The following is a 22,398-nucleotide window of genomic DNA, read 5'->3' on the forward strand; positions in this document are numbered from 1 at the left end:
TCATTAAAGTGCCCTTGAAGCCGGCCAATTGCAATAATCAGAGATATTCATATGAAATTCTGATTGTAGTGCTTAATCTATGACGACATTTCTCAAAACATTTGAAATAAAGCATTATATCAAAAGTTAGTCCATTTTCAAGATACCTACAGCAGATCGAAATAAAATGGCAGTTAGTAGAAGGAATTAGTAGACGCTGGGAGTTATCTTTTAAATGCCCTTCTACTCAATTGCAAGATTCAAAACTTTTAGAAGTTCTTCAATACCGTTATTTAGGCTCTTCAATACCCTCACTTTCTTTCTCACCTTCAAATAACGAGCAGCGAGCTTCTTCGCTTTGCTCAGTTTACAAGCCGAGCTTCACTCGGCATTGCCCTCCAAGGGCTCCGCTAAAGGAGGGTTCTTGGTCCCCATACTTTGTCCGTCGGCACTTGTTTTTTTCACCCTATAGTGTAATTATAATCTTTTTGAAACAATTGTAACGTGCTAAACTTTCTGCACTAAGTATGCACTAAAAATACAAGTTGAAATTTTAGAAGTCTTAACAATAAGTTAGAAACACATGAAAGCAGCATTTAAAGTTACTTATTTTATGACCACACCTAAAAAGAATGAGACACGCCCTTTTTGTCAGCATAAGGCAATACTACTCCTCCGAAAAGCTTCGTGCCTGATCCGATCTGGCCAAGTCTCGTATAAACAGGACTTCGGGCTCGGTTAAACGAGAGAAGAAGGAACGGATCCAAAGTTTCGGAACTCCTTGGTGTGATATGGGTACGATCCACACCACAAGTGTTTACATCACACAAGATCGGATTCTAAACTATAAAGCGTTTACATAGGAACGGGAACGGGTCAAAATCGAATCTCCCTTTAAAAGCATGCGCAATGACAAGATAATTGTGAATATTCATTTTCGCTGGAGAACATCTAAGATGGCGTCATTTGGAAGCAAAGATAAGCATCCATTTTTTGAATTGACAGACAAGGAGACAGCTTTGTTAATAAAGGTAGTTATGGATTATAAAGCTGCTAAAATGCAAAACGGCGAAGAAGTTCTACTTAAATTTATCAAGGTCTATCCAAAAACAGCAACAGAGCGATAAAGAAAAATTTGCAAAAGAAAAGTTAAAAACGAAAAATGAACAAGATGAAGAAGACAAGGTTCAGAAAGGCTGTCGACTGTGGAAAAAAGAGTGGGGGTGGGAGTAGTTGCTCTGAAATCTGGGCAGGATCACCAGCTGTCAAACAAATTTTATAGACAGAGAAAGAACTGCTAAAAGCTCACAAATTGCATAATCTCAGTTTTCTCTTCAGAATCCTACATTTCAATGGCTTAAGATCAATATTCCCAGATGAGCCATCGCAGATAATTTTGAGATTGCACGTGATTCGTGACGTCATAAAGCATAGACAATTCAAATTTAAAGGCTAATATCTTCTGTAATAATTGTATATTCGTACAACAATGATAATTCCATATTCGAATAGTTCTAAAAAAGCTTTCATTTGGTGTAAGGCAAGTTTAATTTTGCTGATGTCATCGAATTGATTGTACGAATACCGGCTTGTTGTCCCGGCAAATTTCAGAGCCATGACAAGGATCAAGAAAATGGTGGAAATTCCTGTTGACCAATTAATTGGAAAAAAGTTAAACACAAGCATTTTGAGCTTCTGATTACAACAACTGGTATCATTAAAAGAGTTCAAAGTGATCTGGAAGATCTAACAAATATTAATTTTTTATCATCACAAAAGTCGCTTTTTTGCTTTTCGGTCTCCAGTCAAAGGAAGTAATACTGTATAGCTATTGTCCTGTGGGGCTTTCTTGAAAGAAGATATTCTTCTGCAATTATGTTTATTCGAAAAAATGATTTTTTAAATGGGGGGCTTATTTGAGGGGGGGGCTTATTCCAGCGTGGGGGCTTATTCGAGGATTTATGGTATGCATTTGCTCTCAAATCTTCTTTTTCAATTGTGCAAAGTGAAAGGCCTGAAAGGACAGTTAACCTGCAGAAAATTGTTAAAAATTTTCTTCGATCAAGAACAAAGCTGAACGGCTCAATTCCTTGATGCTTCTATATTGTGAAAGAGGTATTTTAGATCAAATGGATCTACAGCAAAAAGCTATAAAATGGGCAAAGCAGAGAAAGAGATAATTGGCTGTTTATTGACTTGTTTCAATTTCTTTCTTATTTTTAAATATATCCGATATCTAATATTGGTTTTAATGAGTACCAGAACGGCAATTTGGTTATGCTTAGATGTTGCTTTTCTTCTTACGACAAGTTTAAATGTTCGTATTACGTTAATCCATATTTTAAGACTGATAATCATTAGTAAAATGTTGGTGGTTATCAAGAAACTAGAAATATGGCAATAGGGCTATTTCCACAAATCAATTTGGTAGGTACAGTTGATATACAGTTCGGAAGAAAAATTTCTTAAAAAATTAGAATTCTCATCCTACCATGGCCTCTATAATGATCCACTTGCTTTTGTCCCCGTTAGTCTTAATGTCATTTGGAAAAATTTGCACTAAAAATTTATGATTTTTGCTCATGATAGACATCCCATACTTCAACAAACAGAATCCTATAGCCCTCCCCCTCCCCGAGCACTTACACAAAATGCCATTCTACCCTGTTTCAGAAAATATTTCTTGGTTACAGCGCCATATGTGACGCCATATGTACTAAAGAATTGTATTCCTATCCCACGGGGACCGTCCTAAAAAGTTGGGAAGGGGGCTGTGCTATAGGGAACTTCTAGAAGCCACACCCAGGACCACATCCATGGTCACACCCTTATGAAATCATTCGATATATGAAATCATTCAGACTATTTACCGACACAAAAAATTGATTGCTCAATGACGGAAAATCAAGAGCATAATAAAGGGTTAATTCAAATTTTCAAGTCAGGAATTCGTTGAACCAAACTTAAGAGAGGCACCCCGCCCCAAATCTTTCTTATAACTCTCTCCAAGGCACCACTGTCCTAAAGTATTTGAAATCAGCATTTTATGATCTTTTACTAATTCAAGCAAAAGAAAATGCGACAACAGTTTCAATAAATGAGTGGCAGAATCGGGCGTGAAGTGGCAGAATAGTTCAACAACATATATATTCTATAATCATATAACATTCAGTGGCAGACCACCAGTGATGCCTCAATTCACAAGCAAAGAAAAGTTGAAGATACATTTGAGAAACTTCGAACGATAAAGTCTTCTTTAAAGCTTAAATACAAGCCTTTCAAGGCTAATATATCACATCCTTCTTTCAGTTACTTTCAATTGACTGACTGAATCATCACCTTCACTGACAGCTGCCATTTTTCCGATTGCATTGTCAATGCCGATTTCTAGAGCATGGTTTGTAGAGGCCTGGCTTGACCTACGCTTCTTAAAGATAAGAGCAACAACAACAACTGTCATTGCAACAAGTCCAACAGCCAAAACGACAAACTTCACATCAATTTCTTCCTTTTCTGTAAAATAAAAAGATACAACTTTATAAAAAATTCATCAATGACGGTGTAAAGAAATAGAAAAATTATCTTTTTATCTAATTTAGGCCTAAAATGCTTTGAAAGAAAATTGGAGACTGTACTGATATTCGCTATTGACAACACAAACCTAAGACTTTCTTTTTGTTGTCTTCGGCATTTTTTACAACAGGACCAACTTCGAGAAGATAATACTTTGAAGCAGTCGAAGGATCAGAGAGCGTTTTTTCGCTTGTGTCTCGTCTTATACGGTTGTTGCTTCCAGAGCAACGTTGCTTGCATTTTGCCACTGTAGACGACTTGTGACACAGGAAAACGAGGCAGTGAATAAATACAGTTGTCGTGTTGCTGAGGTAACGGAAAGCATCCATGCTGAATCTTTGGAATTGTGCTTTACTTCCGTGAAATGCAACAGTGTTGTCAGTTGGACACCTGAAGAATAAAATGCAATTACATTCTCAATATCTATAAAACATTCTCGAATTTAACAGTCTCTGTCGACGATGTTTTGAAAATGTCTCTAAACCAATATTTTAGATTTAACAACCATGCTGCAACTATATGTAAAAATTGAGGTGACGTACCCATTGTTGATGATCATGTATTTGTTGTGGTATGTTCTGTTCATATTCGGCGTTGAATAGCATTGGTCAATCAATAACTCAAGTCTACTGTCCTCTACAATGGCAGACATCTGGAAGTGCAAGCGATCTCGTGTATTTACTTTAACCGGGTATGCGTAGTAGCGGCTCAGAAACTGTTCGCTTTGGTACATGGCAAAATTGAACTGGAACTTTCCGATCCCAGCTGTAAATGAAAGGGGATGTATCATAATTGTAAAGATAATATTCCATTATGCAGTTTATTTTTCTTTGATACTGAGCCTTTTCCCGTTGGGTGCAATCCAGTAGTAAAAGTTACACCACCCTCGTCCATACCATTTCATAGAATACCCTTTTCTATGACTTTCTAGTCGGCAAAAGACCCCTCTGTCACGGAACATGTTCGCGGAAATCATGGACAAGCGTGGTGTCATGCTTTCATTAACATTGCACACGCCGGGTGCCTTATCCCACACGTTTTTATCGTAAACAATTAAATCCCTACAGAAAGAAATAAATTGGTGACTTCATCCAGTGCCAACGGGCGCTTACCTTCAAACCCACTATAGCTCATGATAGGATCGAAAGATACACCCACGAACCCACTCCTTTTATAAACACATCTGATATTGATTGATTGATCATGATTACGGGAAATCACTTCTGCTCCACTCATCCTCGCTTTCATAATAATCTTGTTCTCATATATGATCTCGTTTGGCGTCTCAGTCATCGTTGCGCCGCATGAACTTGGTAAGCTGCCTAGAATTATTTTCCCATTTGAATACGAGGCCGTGCATGTGTTATCGCGCAGGGTTATGCTTCCGTAAAGCGAGGCATTGAAATATTTCTCGTCCAGCTCAACTCGGATGAAGTTGTCAGTGCAGGATACAGTCGCTCTTTTATCTAAATTGGAAGAAATCGAAATTTAGCTTTCTCAGTTTAACACAATTTTGGTTTGTTAATATCTGTTGCAAATTGAATCACATGAATTTTTATTGTTTAAAAAGGACAATTATAACAAAATGAAATCATATCTTATTTGACAAAATTTCACTTCCAGTCCATGTTAATCTCTGTGTGTTAATTAAGCAAATAGAAGAATCTATGATTAAGAAACCCTGTTATTTATTAGCCATGAGTTCGTATATAGATGAATTATTTCTTTGCTCCTATAGGTCATTGGAATCTCAAAAAGCAAAAGCTTGACTGTGAATTACAACGTAAGTATAAGATGGTGCATTGATTATATATTATGATTTACCTCTGGCTCCGCAATACCTCTGGGGACACTTTGGCACTCTATTCAGGTAATACACATAATACTGACCGCAGTTTCTCACTTTTATTGTCGTACTATAATCACACGTGCAGTTATCGTATCTTGAAAAGCAGACACTCCTATTGACCTCTTTTTCATTTTCTGTTGGGTGAAGACCATCAAGCCAACCTTGCCATTCAGATCCACAAGAGAGACGCGAGCCTCCAATTGAAGCGGGGCATGTATCTAGCAGTTTGTTGCCTGCGTTGTACATAAATCTGTACCAGCCATGTAATTTACTGTCACATGTTGAATTGCGACTGTTTGTCTCCGTGTATAATCTAGCTTCATCTGACAACACTCGGTAACTTCTGCAGCCACTTACATAAGCAGTGTGCTTTGTTATAGGTGCAGAAGCTGAAATGGAATCAACTTTCATTTTTATAAACTTCTCTCAGTAGATCATTCTCGGCCTTTATTTTGATGTTATAGTCAATTGTCCCTAGCTAAGTGTTTTCATTCAACAATTATTACACAAAGTCATATCTTATTTCTCTGTTAAAATATGAGTGTCAGTTCTTCCATAATTTGTTCAATTGTTGAAAGATGGCACGGAATAGCAGAAATTATTTCTATCCGCCGTGTCGCGCTATCTTCAAATTTTGCAGTGCCAGAACCTTATTTAATAGTTTAATAATTCAATGATTTAATGGTTTGTGAAGTGGGTATGTGAGAATATGCAAAAACCTGTTTCTGAACAAGTTCAAGTAAAATCAAAGTGATAAAATAATGAGCTATGACTTGAGAGCAAAAGCACTGTGAGGCCTCTCCTTTTTCAATTCTCTCCTGCCTTAAGATGCTAATTTTGAGCCATGTTTTTCAGTAAACGAATATTCAAGGCTTTTGAAGATATCATGGCTCCATTTAAGTAAACTTGATAGTTATAATAAGAAAGCTCGATGTATTGCTGAGCAATAATTCTACAACTGAGTACCTCAAGGTTGGTCGTTTGTGTCAGCAAATTAATATCCTGCGGTGTGCCAATTTTCAGTAATTATATATATTTGTGGGTATTTTAGCAAAAACATTCCTGCAGAATTATCTGATCTATTACTTACTGGTTCTAATCGGTGTTGCTGTCGGTGGTGGAGTAATTGTGAAGTTTTCTAGAAAAAAAATGAAATGAGTGTTTTTAACAAGCTGCAGCATGATTTGAAAATACAATTAAAAGCATGTAATACGGTATTTTGTAGAATTGTTGTTATGCATTTCGTACTCAACTTGAAATTCCATTTTTAAATCTTTCAACATTTTCTTCCAGGTACATTTGTAATTTTATTCGATAAACCACGAGAAAAAGTTTTGAAACTGGAAACTAATGACGTCAAAGTCTTAGAAATCAAAGCAAGTATGTTTCTAGATTCAATAGTTTATTTCCACTCACTTCGGACCTTCATTTCTGAAAACTTAATTGTACCGTAACCTAAGTCATTCAGCCAAGTCATTTGGTTGAATTGTCCTCCAGAGCCAGTTGGATAAGCAGAGTTCAACGAAGAATCGAAACAGCTTTTGTACCACCAAGCAGCTTGGTTCGTTCTGGCGCAATTGAAATACCAAGAGTCGTGGTCTGCATCCTTGGCACTAAACTGAGCATTATTATGACTGGTCAGGGAATCTCCTGAATTTCCGGTGTATCCAGAGACAGTCAGTTTGTAATTGGCTGCGCTGTTTCCCACTTGAAAAAGCTTGTATTGAGCGTACCATTGCTGCCCATTGGCATCCTTCATATCGACTCGTAACGTATATCCATGAGCAGTTAATGCATTTATAGTATCCAGGCCAAGCCAGAAATTTCCGTGAATGTCACCAAACCCTTGTTTATAATCATTATATGTTCTGTAGAAGTCTGTGTTTGCATCCTTTCTTCTTTGGATGACATTCCAGCCTCCATTGTCGGTATCCATATCGCAGTACACTGTTTTTGGTGTCAAGCCATTGGTCCATATTGTATACTCTTTGCTTACCCTGTTTCCTTCTAGCAACAATGTCTGGCAATCTTTTCGCCCTGTGTTAGAAAGAGGCATGGCTAATCTAATGCGAAATCATTTCAAAGTAGGCCTTCCATTCTACAAAATCCCTATTTTTGAAAAGTTCTCGCAATAGATACCTACATGACAATGCATGATTAACCCTATCCAGACTGGGGCGCTCATTCATCTCCCCGCCCCCATTCACTTAATCGAGCAGTGATCCACATTGGTAGACTCAACCATCACGATGCTTTTTGACTTTAAGTTTCTATCCATATAAAGGGTGAATTTGAAATAATTAAACTGAGGAAATTTGGCTATTTTAAGGAGTCTTACTTTTAAGGAGTCTTCTGATGCACTTATGTCAGGTTCATCTTATAATCATTTTATGAAATCCTTGTTACCACTTCATTTTCTATGTACAAAAGTCAGTCGTGTTTTACTTGAGTTTGACTATGACGTCATTTTTGTGTACCCTTGTCATTATGTCTTGAATAATATCTTGAATTATGACATCATTTCTATTTTTGGACATCTTTTTAAAATTTACCTCTGCTATGTCCCTGGTGATTTTTGTCAACATATACCAAGGAACAAAGATTTTAGAGCGGGAGGGGGGGGCTGAATGAGCCCCCCTTTAGTTTTCTAACAAACCCAAAAAGCCCGGTCTGGGTAGGGTTAAAGTAGTTATTTTGTATTCCATTCCATTTTGGTTTCTCCTAAGGTGCAAGTGCTACGGCCGCTCGTGAATGTGATAAACATGACGCCGTCTGCTTGGGAGACGAGCAACTGTACCTTGGGAATTTTTTAAGGGGGCTCCCAGAGCGGTGCCAGCCCCAAAATAGTGGGGTGGACAATGGAAAGGGCGGAGCTGATAAAGAGGCTTGGGTTGGATACCGGTGCAACACCCTACGAGAAATCACGCTCATTATTGATAACCAAGTTTGACATATTTTGAAACCCTTAATAGAAGAGTTGAATTTCATAGGCAAATGTTTACACACATTAAAGCTAATTTCAGAGTGGTATCTTAGCTATCGATGGTTTTAAACTTAATAACGAGGCTTCCTTTGTCTTTTTATCTGCCATATCTCGATCGATGCTAATTTCAACAAGGTTTTTTCTAACCTTTCGTCTGATATTAAGCTGTAACCGGGCTGCAACACTCTCCTTACAGCTTAAAAAAGTTTTAAAGTTAATTTTCGCTTAAAAACCTTTAACAAGGAAGGAAGGCATAGACTAAACACTTAGAACCAACTGTTTGGCACGATAAAGCTATGTTTTATAGATCATCTTCATCATAAGCGTACGGCAGAATTTTCACAGGGGGAGGGGGGGGGTTAGGATTTTTGCCCGAGTACAGAGGCATACATATATTTATGAGCCTGTTGGTGATAAGGAACTTTGACATAGGAATATTTACATTACGAGTTCTTTTTCACCGAAATATCTAAAGTGAAAATAGTCAGTTGAGAGTAGAGCAAACCAATCAGAGACATGTTTGGGGGGACATGCTATCCTTATCCCAAAAGTTTGATCTAAGTTTACCATAGATAAGGGCAGCAATGTATAATATTTTCCAATATTTTACTTAATATCACTTAAAATACTACTATTAATTCTTGAATTCGACTTAGTCAAAAGAAATGTGAGTCCTGACCCTTTCTATGTCTAAATGTATCAATCATTGCAATCATGTCACTTTTCATAACTTCGTTTGAAAATTTCCTCTCGATGCTAAGTAGTGCCAAATTGCTCAGCCGTTCTCGGCCCATGGTTGATCTGAGATATGTTTTCAGCCGTCGAAGGCCACTGAATGATCTTTCAGCTGAGCAAGATGTTGCTGGAAACGTTGCTAGCAATGATGTTGTTTCATACAGGAATGGCAGTATTTGATGCACACCTTCTTGAAACATCTTCTGGACAAGCATTGCTGCATTATTACCATAAGATTCAGAAGTGCTTTGCTTCTTGTAATTTTCAAAAACCATCTTATCATTTTTAAGGCACTCTTGCTCGATTTGATAATGCAACGATATTGACTCGTAGCTTTCAGTCTTTGGGTAATTTGAAAATACCACGTCTGCCAAAGCACATAGAATTTGCTGGTCATTTTCTGCAAAGCGGGACTGTATTTCAGCCATAGCTGTGTCAACACTTTCGTAGTGACACGGTAATGGTCCTTTGGACTGATCTCTTGATGGTTTTCTTGGTTTTCACCAACAAGGGCCTGCTGTTGCTTTGATGGCTTTCTTCGTGGCAATCTTGGATCTCTTAACGAAAAATTTGTGTCGTTGATCCATTTCTTTATTTGTGAGACTATTCTACCAACTGACTCCCAAAATAGCTCAAAGCTCTCTTCGTTACGGCATCCGCTTAGTGTAAGGACGACCGCATCAGCTGTTCTCTTTGCAGTTATCACGTCTATGTCTTTCCCTTGCAAATACCTGCTTAAGGCATCCGTACTGGATAAGATCAGCCTTAATATCAGCAAGCCAAAAACAAAGTCAAAGTTGCATATGGCTTGTACCAAAGAACTGCTCTCGTTATAACAGGATGGATCACTGTTATCTGTAAAAATGAGCAGCGCCTTAAGAATCACTGGGATTTGCTCAGTTGTGGCTTTCACAGCTGACCAACGGCAAGACCCTCGTGTTGCACTCAGTGACTTCAAGGTACGTCTATGACCACTTTCCTCCAACTGGATGTTCTTTAAAGTAGCATATGGCTTTGTGCTACCCTCCAAGAAGCTGTAAAGCTTCTGGACTGTACCAAGTGAGTGCGTAAAGGCTCCAGCTCTGTGAGGGCATTTTCTAAGGCTAGGTTTAGTAGGTGACCATAGCAGTGAACATAAATAGCCTTTGGAGAATGTTCTTTCATTCGGGTCGCAAGACCTTTGTGCACCCCTCTCATGTTAGCTGCACCGTCGAAACACTCAGCAATGATGTCACTCAGTATTAGGTTGAACTTCTTAAACACCTTCGTCACAAGCTCATACAAAACCTTACCCTCCGTGTTTTCTGTATCGAAGAATCCAAGGAAAGTTTTCTTTGTTGTGCCTTCAAATACATATCGAATGAAAATCGAAACTTGCTCCACCTTGCTCATATCGGATGTTTCATCCACAATGATGCTGTAAAATTTGCAAGACTTAATTTCTGTAAGAGTCCTCTCCAAAACTTGGTCTGACAGGATACCTATGAGCTCGTTTTGTATTGAAGGAGAAGTCCATTGTGCATGGGATTTGAACTGGTTTTGCAGCTTCTCCTTTAACCAAGGCAAATCTCGACACCTTAAATGTAGTAGCTCCAAAAAATTTCCTCGATTGATGTCAGATACCTCCCAAATATTCTGCCTTGCTTCTTCGTGTCCACGAACAGCAATATTTTGTTGTGCAGCGAACATTATGCATTCAATAATGATTTGCAAGTACTGACGATTGCTCTCTACCTTTTCGGAGTGGAAACTGTCCAATTGCTGCAGAACTGAGGAAGAATTATTTTTTGCGGCTTTGTGCAGGACCCATTTTGACATCAAATCTAGATGCTTTTCACTTGCATTATGTTTACTGAGTTTCTATGGTATCTTCCAGTTGTTAAAAACAAACGAACTTTCTTTGCTGAATTTTGAACATGCGAAGCAAGTGCTTTCATCTTTACCTGCACTGTACGATAACCAAGTATACGTCTTGTACCATTCAGGCTTGAATCTTCGTACAAAGTTCTCATTGCCAAATTTTCGTCCTGGGAACTGTCGCAGCAGTGGCTGTTGAGGACGTTCAAGGTCAAGTTCCTGATTCACAGTGGAGTCCAGGCTGGCATTAGATTGTTTGTTGCTCATCTTGACTAGAGGTCTCATTTAGAAGGTTAGCATCATGGCGGCCGCAGTATATTTTGCTGTTGTAATATTCGTTCTATCCAACATCAGAAAAGAATCCTTTGCAAGTGCAAACTCAGTCTGCTTCTCTTTCTACGGTGAAGAGGCAAAGGATGTGCAAAACTCAAGAATATGTGCTTCTGTATGGGTCCACAAACAAGAAAAGGGAATTCATGTATTTCATAACACACGCACGCATGTGGGACTACAATTGTTACTACTTCTTGCTGGGGATGTCGAGATGTGTCCAGGTCCATGCCAGAAATGCACCACATGTAAAAGGCCGATGAGAAAGAATCAGAGCTCTGATAAGTGCTTCGCGTGTGGCCAAAAGCTCCACCTAAAATGCCTCGTTGATCAAATTGAAAACGGATGCGAGAGGGTTTATTGCCGTTCGTGCTTGGCAGATAAACAAGTCAATCCAGATATTCAAATGACAGAAAATATTTACAACGATATCACAACGTTTTTACAATCAAGAGGACTAAAATTATTCCACCAAAACATAAATGGTCTTGCAAAGAAAATCGAGGACTTAAAATTCATCGAATTTTTTGGCGTTACTGAGACCCACCTGATAGGGACGAATTTGACAATTTTCAAAGGGCTCTTGAAGTCAGTAATAGATAAGCATACACCCCTAACAAAGAAAAAGGTAAAAAGGGCGTGATTGTCCATGGCTAACAAATGAAATTAGATCCAAAATGAATGAGAGAGATTACTAGTTGAAGAAAGCAAGAAAGACAGGAAAAGAAAATGATTGGTCCACATATCGTCGCTTACGAAATGCAGCAACTCGAATCATCAGATACAGCAAGGCAACTTACACAAGATCTGTCTTTCAAGAAAACATTAACAGACCAAAGCAGTTTTGGGAGCAAATTAAAAAATGTTATCCAGCAAAATCCTCAAAAGATCGAAGCAGCAAGGTATTTGAAATAAATGGAGAAATTACTTCTGAAAAGAAAACTATATCAAACGAATTCTGCATGTTTTTCGCGACGATTGGCAGAAAATTGCAAAATACTTTACCAGCAATAGTGAATCAAAGTTTGGAATATCACAAACACTCAACATTGGATCATAGACAGAACCCCAAAAAGGTAACCTTTAATTTCAAAATGACAAACATCAAAGACATCAGAGACATTTTAACGAAACTAAAAAGAAAAAAGGCTGCTGGTTGTGATGATATACCAACAACGTTGATTGTTGATGGGGCAAACGAGATAGCTGGTCCTCTCTCAAATTTGATTAATCGATGTCTTGAAATGGCAATCTTCCCATGTGCTGAAAAATGCTCTAAAATTACACCAGTCTACAAGTCAGGTGAAAAGACGATCATGGATAACTATAGACCAATTTCTATACTCCCTGTTATTTCAAAAGTCTTTGAGCGGGTTGTGCACAATCAGCTCTATGACTATCTTGAGGCTAATAATATGCTTTCGGAGAGACAGTTTGGTTTTCGAAAGCGATCATCTACTCAACATGCAGTTACATTTTTCTCAGATTTCATCAGAACCAATATGGACAGGGGCCTTATGACTGGAGCTGTATTTATTGACCTGCAAAAGGCTTTTGACACAGTGGACCATGAGAGACTCCTATCTAAACTTCTTAATTATGGTATTAAAAACAAGGAGCTTTGCTGGTTCGAGAACTATCTGTTTGGTAGAACGCAAATTGTATCATATGATGGAGCCTTGTCAGAAAGTCAAGCTATTTCCTGTGGAGTACCGCAGGGATCCATATTGGGTCCATTGCTTTTTACCTTACTAATAAACGATATCGATGAAAATTTAAGCCAATGTGAAATGACCCTCTATGCTGATGATTCTGTTTTGTACGTTGCTGGTAAAAATTGTGATATTATCGAAGAAAAGTTAAACAGTGATCTAAAACAGATTGCTTACTGGCTTCAGCAAAATAATCTCGTTATTAATCTTAAAAAGACCAAGACCGAGTGCGTCCTTTATGGTACACATCAGAGAACTTCGAAATCAAAACCTATGGAGATCAAGATCAATAACACAAATATCACAGAATCTAAAGAATACGAATATCTAGGAGTAAAGATGGACAAGAACCTGACATTTTCTGATCATTTCGAAAAAACAATAAAAAAAGCCACATCTAGAGTAAAGTTATTGTCGCGTATACGGCATAATATAAGTCCTTACACAGCAGAAACAATTTACAAGGTAACAATTTTACCAATTCTGCTTAATTGTAACAATGTGATCCTTCACATGGCACCATCAAAAAAGATGGTGTATGAGAACATTGACGGACGGGCACTGAAAGTAATAAATGGCAACAGGGACAGTGTACAGCTGGAGAAAGTCAGTAGTATACGAAACAAGATGTGTGCTCTTGAAGTTTTCAAAAGTTTGAATAGCGTATCGACACACGCCTTTCGAAACTACTTCACTAGAGTAAAACACAGGCAGTGTACTCGTGCCAATGCAAAAAATATTGTTTTGCCCAAAGTGCAATCAGAAGCAGGTAAGAAGGCCTTTTACTTTCAAGGAGCAAAGATTTTTAATAAACTAACAGACGAAATGAAGTGTGAAACTTCAATTCTAAGATTTAAGACTTTTTGTAAAAATTTTAACTTCGACTTTTAAGATTTCATTTTCATCATGTATTTAATTTTTATTTCGGTAATCCATGTATATTTTAGACAGGTCCTTTATTGATAACAGCACGTTGTTGCTGACCAAAGTTAACCTGTATAAATATGATATTATTATTATTATTATTATTATTATTATTATCGTAATCATCCCTTGTTAATGAAATAGACATCTCGATTTCTTTGTTACTTTCTTCATGGGCCTGTTCGTCCTTGGTCTGCTCTTCTTCGTGTATCTCTTGAGAGGTCTCTTTTTCTGTGCTATTTTCGTCGTGGGCTTGTTGGTCCTTGGCCTGGTATTTTTCGTGTGGCGCTTGAAAGGTCTCTTTTTCTGTGCTACTTTTGTCGTGGGCTTGTTGGTCCTTGGCCTGGTCTTTTTCGTGTGGCGCTTGAAAGGTCTCTTTTTCTGTGCTACTTTCGTCGTGGGCTTGTCGGTCCTTGGCCTGGTCTTTTTCGTGTGGCGCTTGAAAGGTCTCTTTTTCTGTGCTACTTTTGTCATGGGCTTGTTGGTCCTTGGCCTGGTCTTCTTCGTGTATCTCTTGAGAGGTCTTTTTTTCTGTGCTATTTTCGTCGTGGGCTTGTTGGTCCTTGGCCTGGTATTTTTCGTGTGGCGCTTGAAAGGTCTCTTTTTCTGTGCTACTTTCGTCGTGGGCTTGTCGGTCCTTGGCCTGGTCTTTTTCGTGTGGCGCTTGAAAGGTCTCTTTTTCTGTGCTACTTTTGTCGTGGGCTTGTTGGTCCTTGGCCTGGTCTTTTTCGTGTGGCGCTTGAAAGGTCTCTTTTTCTGTGCTATTTTCGTCGTGGGCTTGTTGGTCCTTGGCCTGGTCTTTTTCGTTTGGCGCTTGAAAGGTCTCTTTTTCTGTGCTACTTTTGTCGTGGGCTTGTTGGTCCTTGGCCTGGTCTTTTTCGTGTGGCGCTTGAAAGGTCTCTTTTTCTGTGCTACTTTTGTCGTGGGCTTGTTGGTCCTTGGCCTGGTCTTTTTCGTGTGGCGCTTGAAAGGTCTCTTTTTCTGTGCTACTTTTGTCGTGGGCTTGTTGGTCTTTGGCCTGGTCTTTTTCGTGTGGCGCTTGAAAGGTCTCTTTTTCTGTGCTATTTTCGTCGTAGGCTTGTTGGTCCTTGGCCTGCTCTTCTTCGTGTATCTCTTGAATTACAGAATGGCATTGTTCACTATCAGCTTGCTCTTGCTCTTGTCCGCTCTCTCCAGCAGTACACTTAACGGGAGCCTTCGCAAAGTATCCACTCATTGTTGACTGTGATGCTTCTAGTACGGCAATGCATTCAAAATTTTGGCCATTGTGCATGTTTTCATGTGTGCAACCTTGTAGTCAGAATCAAAGACACTGTTACATTCTTTGCATTCAACTGAGTATCGGTATTTTCTTTTTCTTGTTGTCGAAGCCATGACTGTCAGATGAAAATATCTTGCTCTTGTCAATTCTCTTTCTTATGAAGACTTCACAATACTCCACCACTTCAACTCAAATCTGAATTATCATTCCAAGTGAGCCCTATTTATCTGTTAAATGACTGTGATAGCATTACGTCGTTTTCTGAATTTGAGATTCGAAACGATTGCGTCATTCCCATCAGACAATAAATGCACACTGCTCTTGCGTCACGCAATTTCGTTGAGGACAGAGGGCGGTATTTAAAATTTTTAAGGCCTAATATAAACTTCAAAGTGAGTCCGGAGCCACGATAATAGTTTCATTGAAAGAAACTATCAAAGTTCCTACTGCGAGAACCATTAGGAGGGGGGGGGGGGCCGTCAAGCCTTTGACCGTCAAAACATATTGAAAAGAAATCACTATCTTGGACTAATCTCCTCGAACAATGTTGAACCGAATTGCCTTAAGCAAGTCCCATCACTTTCCAGTGTCATTTCTGCCCGACTGTTTGCGGAGAATTTTCGAAAATTTGCTCGACTGACATGGTTTTCGAAAACTGGGGGGGGGGGGGGGCTGCAGCTCGTACGCTTATGATCTTCATTTTAGTTTCTCAGTTTAGTTACGGAACTGATGATCCAACACACCATACTCTATGTCAGTTAAGATCTGAAAAGAACCGTATCTGACCATCAAAAGGGAAAAAAGTTCCGATCTCAGAGAAGAACACTAACATCCCCCCTATGTTTTCATCCAATTTTGGAAAAAATAGAAAATCGATCTTGAAAAAAGTAGGGTGGACATGTTCACCCCAATCCACCACGTGGCGCCGCCCCTTGGCAACTTCATGCTGCAGAACAGTTTTTGGGGACCTGCATATTTGCAGTATATTACTTCTAATTATCAATAAACGGGATACAATAGGCAATTGTTTTAGAATTTTAAGCCACCACCGGGAATGTGCCATTTAGCGTGTAGCAGTTATATCCTTGTTAATCAAAACACTTTTACTCTTAGACCTACCTAAATTTATGGTTGATGCAACTTTCTGATAATTCATAGATAAGCTAGGTTTCGCAATTCATTTCCCCTGTTATTACCTCCATTGATCCTTTGAGGCTCGAGTACCCTTGTTTTATGTACTTACCTCGCAGCTTCATGTCAGTGACAGTGATCGCTGTTCCAAGTATACCCATCCAGTTGATGTACATATCTCCTCCATTAGAATCTATAGGATACAATGCATTCAAATTTGCAGAAAAGCAGCTGTCATGCCACCATCCAGATTTATAAAACTGAGCGCAATGCTCGTTGTCATTATCATTGTCTCTGTCCTTGGCACTGAAAACTTTGCCGTTATGGCGTGTACCGAAGCTGTCTTGAACATTCCCAGAGAACCCTGATATCTCAAGCTTGTATTTATTTGCTTCTGTTCCAACTTTGAAGTTCAAGTAGCGAGCGTAGAACTTTCGGCCATCAGCCAAGGTCATGTCGATTCGCATGGAAACACCCTCCTTTGTCAGTTCACTGATTGCATCATTGCCAAGCCAGAAATTTCGGCTTGCATTTCCAAATCCAATCTTATAGTCATTCCAGTTCCTATAAAACACGGTGCTTGCATCTTGTCGTCTCTGGAACACGGTCCACCCACCTCCTTCAGTCACCATGTCACAATAGACAATTGTAGGGGTGACACCGTTGATCCATATCGTGTATTCACCGCTCGTAGACACTCCGGCAGTGCGAAGGGACTGGCAGTCTCTTGGCCGATTTTCTGTAGAGAATTTTAAAATTTCTTATCGTAAGAACTACTATACTATAAGAAAGCATTTCAGTAAATTGTTGGTTTCATACATACAAATTTACAAGACAAGTTGATTTCGGTTCTGAGCTACTGCTATAACAACTTTAACAATACAGTGAAGGTGTCTATATTCATTTTCATTTAAAAAATTGTCAAATTTCGAATTTTTATACATTAAATCGCCTATTTGATAATTTATGCACAGCAGCAAATTATATAATCTATTTTTAATGAAAATTCCCAGTGACACTGAATTGATTCACAATGGTGCGTCGCTTTAGACGCTAAGGTAAATATTCCTTTGTGAAGGTATGTCTTCCAGCTTAGACCCGTGTTTTTCATCAAAAGAAGTCAACAATATGTTGTGTTTTACGCATCCTTTAACTCTCATTTGAATCAATTTTTTACAGCGAGCATTTGCTGATACAACATCACTTGTGTAGTACATGGAATAATCATGTTAAAGTAGGTCACATTAGAAGTTCCCTTTATTGTCTTTACGTAACTCAATAGTCAATACAATCATCTTGTTCTAGTGTGCTCTACTCTACAAGCATTAGCTAGAAAAATAAATCACTCGAAGAGACAAAAGTTTGTTTGATTTCAGGTAGTAGCTTTTCCATTGAGAATTTCGACACTTTTAGTGAGAAAGCTGAAAAAATTCTATGACTTCACGATAAGTACTTGGAGTCAGGGTCAGGTAGTTACTTGATCTTGAAACACTCAAGATGGTTTTCAAATCCCTGAATGGTGAGGCGCCGTCCTATACGAGTGACATGTTCACTAGGGTTAGCAAAAGAACCCCTCGCGTACTGCGGAACTTTAATAATAACTTAAAGAACTCCAAAGTTAAGGACATCAGCTGGTCAGAGATTTTTCTCATTCAGAGGGGGTTAAATGAAAAAGCAAAAAGTCAACCAAGTTCAAGGAAATTTGAGGAATTTCTAATAAATTCCAGCATTGCATGAGTCGCATTAGTATTTTTAAATTTTAATTTTTGTTTTAATCTTGTTTCTTTTAATCTTATTGTATTATACTATATTTATAATATTTATTTTAACTCAGAAGGTATTTAACTGCATGGCCCCCTGTAAACCAGTTTTTCTCTAACTGAGGGACTACCATGCCTAAAAAATTGAAAATTAAATGAAAAATTAAATGGAATGATGACGTTTGTGTTGAACGGTTGAAAATTATTCCGAGTTGAGCGCAGCTATTTCAAATGAAAAGCAAAGAAGCCGCGTGTTCCATTGCAGTCGGTTCCTTTAAATCTTCTAATCCTCTGCACCAGCATGAGCCAAAGGTTTGCTTTGGTACGATAATCTCAAATATCAGTTTTGATGCCCCGGGTATACCTTTAGTGAGCAAGTTGGAAGACAATTAAGAAACTCATAGTTCATGAGTCAAAATAGACTTTCCCAAAGTCTTTTTGGTTAAATCCGTGAGGCTTTCGTACTACTACGATGGCAAGTCTAAACTGCGAAGGGTACAATAGACTAATAGAGCAGTCAACACGGCGAAAAAAGAGGCGTCTTTATGTTTCGTAAAGCATTGTATGTAAACCATTATTGTGACGACAAAATCAGTATCATAAATCGGCAAAACAGCATAAATCAGTGTGTCGTAATTAATGATTCAAACCATAGATTACACATACGACTTTTATGAGTTTACTCTGTTACTACTGGGTTGTGTCCCGGGTCCATATTTTTACTCTAAGTAGAGAATAATTACGAAATCGACAGCCAAAATTATTATTGAATACCTTACAGAAAGCGCAAGAAATGCTATTACATAATAAGCTAATTTCATCAAAAAACAAAACATTACGTAAAATAAATAAACAATAGCAACACATGATAAGAATCTAGGAAGTTCTGCTTTATTCTGCTAGGAGATTCTAGAAAGTTCACGACACACCACCCCCAAATCAATCGTAAGATTGATTTCCTTTTCCTCCATAAGTGCTGTTTTGATCCCTTGCTTAGCAGCTTCAGCTGCTTTACGTGGATGTCTTTTTTCTTGAACTGAGGTTTGTACGTCTTCAGAATCACCTGTAGTCTCGGATTGACGTTCCCTTTGCCTCACACGCAACTCGAGTGAGCATATTTTCTGCAAAGGTCTTTTGATCTCGTAGATAATTACAATTTGTGCTTGTCTTCAATGTTTCTCCTCTTACAACGGTGTCTGCTCCTCGAATCAATCGTAGTACTCACCCCATTTGCCACACGTTTCTTGGTAGATTTTCATCCACAATCAGAACGATATCATCTTCAGTGATCTGTGGCTTGTCGATGATACGATTTTGCTCTCTTAGATTCACTACTCTTTCGTCCATCTTTTCCAGAACCGTGTCTTACATGTCTGCAGATATCGAATGCGTTTTTTGCTGCTGTTTCGTCTTCTCCTTGCTGTGTAGTCTGCAGATACACTGCTGAACATATCTTCTTCCTTTGGTGGCGTGATTCTTCTGCCATGAATCGAGTGATTCGGCGTCAATGCTTAACTATCTAGCACTTTCCCTTGATATGTTAGAAGCCTGTTGTTGAGGTTGAGCTCCACATCCAGAATTTAATGTGTAAACAAAATTAAATGTGCATTCTGAATCTTCCTTTTCTCCTTGTGATAAAATGGACCAGCAAAATCTACTTCTGTTGTTTGAAAGGCTTGTCTAAAGTCTTGAAAATGTCTAGAGGTTTGTCTAAAGTCTGGAACTGGTGCAGTGATTGGGTTGTTCGAAAGGCCTTTTCCTGAATCTGATGCAGCTTCTACAGTTCTTGAGGACTTGCTTGACAAGCTGACGTCCTTTTGGCACCCAAAATCTTCTTCATAGTTCAGCCGGAGTTGTTTCCACCCCCAGGGGGGCACTTGGCACACAGACATACGGGGGTCGGTCCGATTTTTTTGGGTCAAATGTTTGCCAAAAGTGATATTTTTGGGTTTAATATTTGTCAGAAATGATATTTTTGGGTCCTGCGGAAATAGTAGATACAATTCTGATATTTCTAGGTATCAAATTTAGAAACACTGATATTTTTGGGTATTCGTGAGATTTCCATATCCGAATCAAATGTATTAGGGGCAACTATTCACGGCTTTTTGAATTGAAGATCTTATAAATTACAGCTATGTCATATCATCTCACCCAAAATTCCAATTTGTGATATTTTTGGGTAGAAGATATAAGTAAAACTGATATTTTTGAGTCTTATTGAAAATGAGCTGATATTTTTGGGTGGCCTTTAAATTTCTTGGACTTACCCCCCCCCCCCCGTATGTCTATGTGCAGAGTGCCCCCCCCCCCTGGGTTTCCACCCCCCCATATCCAACGTAAGAAGTTGTCCTTGTCTGGCGTACAATATTTAGGGCCCCCCCATATATTTGCGTGATGCGTTATTGGCTACATTTTCGTGCGTGAAATTTCCATTTTTTATGCGTGATTTCGTGAATTTAAATTCCTACGTGAAGCGTGAAGCATAAGTTTTCCTTGCGTTATGTCGTGAAAGGGCTTTAACTATCCAGGAATTCGTGAATGAAATTTTGAATGATAATTTAAAAAATTGCCTCAATTTGGTGCGTAATAAACCAATGATAGTTTGAAACTAGTGTTGTAGTCCTTCAAACAGAGCCCTGAGGAGCAATAGCTGAAATTACATTTATTGTTTGCGTGTGTGTGAAGATCCAATTTTTCAGTGCACGAATGCGTGAAGAATCAGAAAATTGTGCGTGAAGGCCTGAATCACATCCACTATGGGGGAGCCCCTATTTACAGATTTACTAACTCCTCATATATATGAGGGTACTATTAAAAGCAGGGTAAAATAATAGTAGTATCACACATAAAACGGACAAAGTCTATCGATTCTGTAATAGGTAATTGTCTAGGAAAAGATAAATCATTCTAGAACTTCAGTGAGGTAGCTTTGATATTTGCTTCTTTTGAAAATATGATTTGAATTGAAATCCATATTTTGGGCTTTCCACAAATTCGTTGCTCAGTTCTGACTTTTGGGATGTTCTGACTTTATCTTCGTTAAAGTCGGATTTAGAATTCAACTTTAAACGTTGGCGGTAGGGCTCTATTGCTTATAGCAATGTATATGTGCACAACAATATAGGTTAAACCAGAAAATGAATATAGAAGACAATATTAAGCTTTAAATGCTTTTTTTAAGAAGTGTCGTGTGACTGACCTTGGCCAAACGTTATGGTGTAAAACTCTGCAATTATGATGCACATGAGCAAAACTCCTTTCAGAAACACCTTTTGATCCATTGCCACTAATTGGTCTGCTCAAGTTCTGCAAAATGCGATTTCACGTAGACTTTATAGAATTCAAGATTGGAAAGATAAACATAACTGTTGCCAAATATTACACATCTGTTCGTTCACATAACTTTAAAACTGAACCTTTGAATGACTTTAATAACTTTGTGGAAATTGTTGCTATTTGTCATGGACTTAAGGCAGACGAGTTTTTGGCAAAATCTTCAACATACACTCAGAAAAGGTACTATTTCACGGAACCTACAGCTGTTCTTATTTGTCTTCATAAGCTCTAGCATTTCTCGCTTTACTTTTAGCGCTTAGCTTAAGCAGCAATCAGTTCCTTTTCATTTGAATTACTCGAGACATTTCTAAGCGACGATCCTGCAAGGATCTTACAACAAAAAACCGGCATCGCAGCCTGGGTGGTAGGACTGGGGGCATGGGCAGGGGAGAATCCCGTTCTTTGGAGTGCCGGAAAACGCTCCTCTTTGATACAAGTTCGGAATTAGCCATGTTATTGGCTTATATTATAGCATATCGTATATCTGACAGCTTCCCCCTTGCATCTTCGTCGCTATGCAAATATAATGTAACTAGCTTTACGCGCAAGTGCTGGTCCAAATGTCTGCAATACCACCATCTTTAAATTTCTCCAGTAGCTAATTCTATTATTCTGTGCTTGCTATAACGGTTGTATTTTGCAGTTTTCTATTTTTCTACGAAGTCACCAACAGATGCTTCGCTTTTGCTAATTAAGGGTGTTCATAATGGATAAAATGCAATGGGCAGTCTAAACCAGCTATGTTTAATTGAAATTCAAGCATCAGTCACGAGAACAAAATCAACAGAGGTGTATCGGGAGGTGAACCAAACTGTAGAGATTTGAGTGAATCATTTGCTTCCAGTATATTTCTCAATGAGATCATATTTTCTCAATAAACTGCGCTGATCGGTAAAGTTGAAACTTTTTTTGCGTGCATCAGCAGACAATGTTCTGCGATGATCTATGCCAATAGTCACATAATA

General features: G+C 38.6%; 2 protein-coding genes across 2 annotated transcripts in view; one reads left to right on the forward strand and one right to left on the reverse strand.

Annotated features, from left to right (window-relative positions):
• Positions 1 to 7,100, forward strand: part of LOC135682498 (orexin receptor type 2) — a 35,997-nt gene extending 28,897 nt beyond the window's left edge. The window contains exons 3-4 of the transcript XR_010515702.2: positions 5,291 to 5,335; positions 6,695 to 7,100. The gene's annotated coding sequence lies outside the window, so the exon portion shown is untranslated. The remainder of the gene's footprint in view (positions 1 to 5,290; positions 5,336 to 6,694) is intronic.
• LOC135682493 (uncharacterized) lies at positions 3,113 to 22,384 on the reverse strand. Its single transcript, XM_065197408.2, has 9 exons — positions 21,297 to 22,384; positions 16,447 to 17,073; positions 6,818 to 7,438; positions 6,492 to 6,539; positions 5,377 to 5,790; positions 4,665 to 5,018; positions 4,095 to 4,317; positions 3,641 to 3,942; positions 3,113 to 3,492 (listed from the first exon to the last, which is right to left on the reverse strand). The coding sequence occupies exons 1-9, from the start codon at positions 21,376 to 21,378 to the stop codon at positions 3,272 to 3,274; spliced, it is 2,892 nt and encodes a 963-aa protein (XP_065053480.2). The 5' UTR covers positions 21,379 to 22,384; the 3' UTR covers positions 3,113 to 3,271.
• Between the last annotated feature and the right edge of the window lie 14 nt (positions 22,385 to 22,398).

This window comes from Rhopilema esculentum, chromosome 16, assembly GCF_057945365.1.
Source record: "Rhopilema esculentum isolate cy_ngs chromosome 16, ASM5794536v1, whole genome shotgun sequence".
Classification (NCBI taxonomy): Eukaryota; Metazoa; Cnidaria; class Scyphozoa; order Rhizostomeae; family Rhizostomatidae; genus Rhopilema; species Rhopilema esculentum.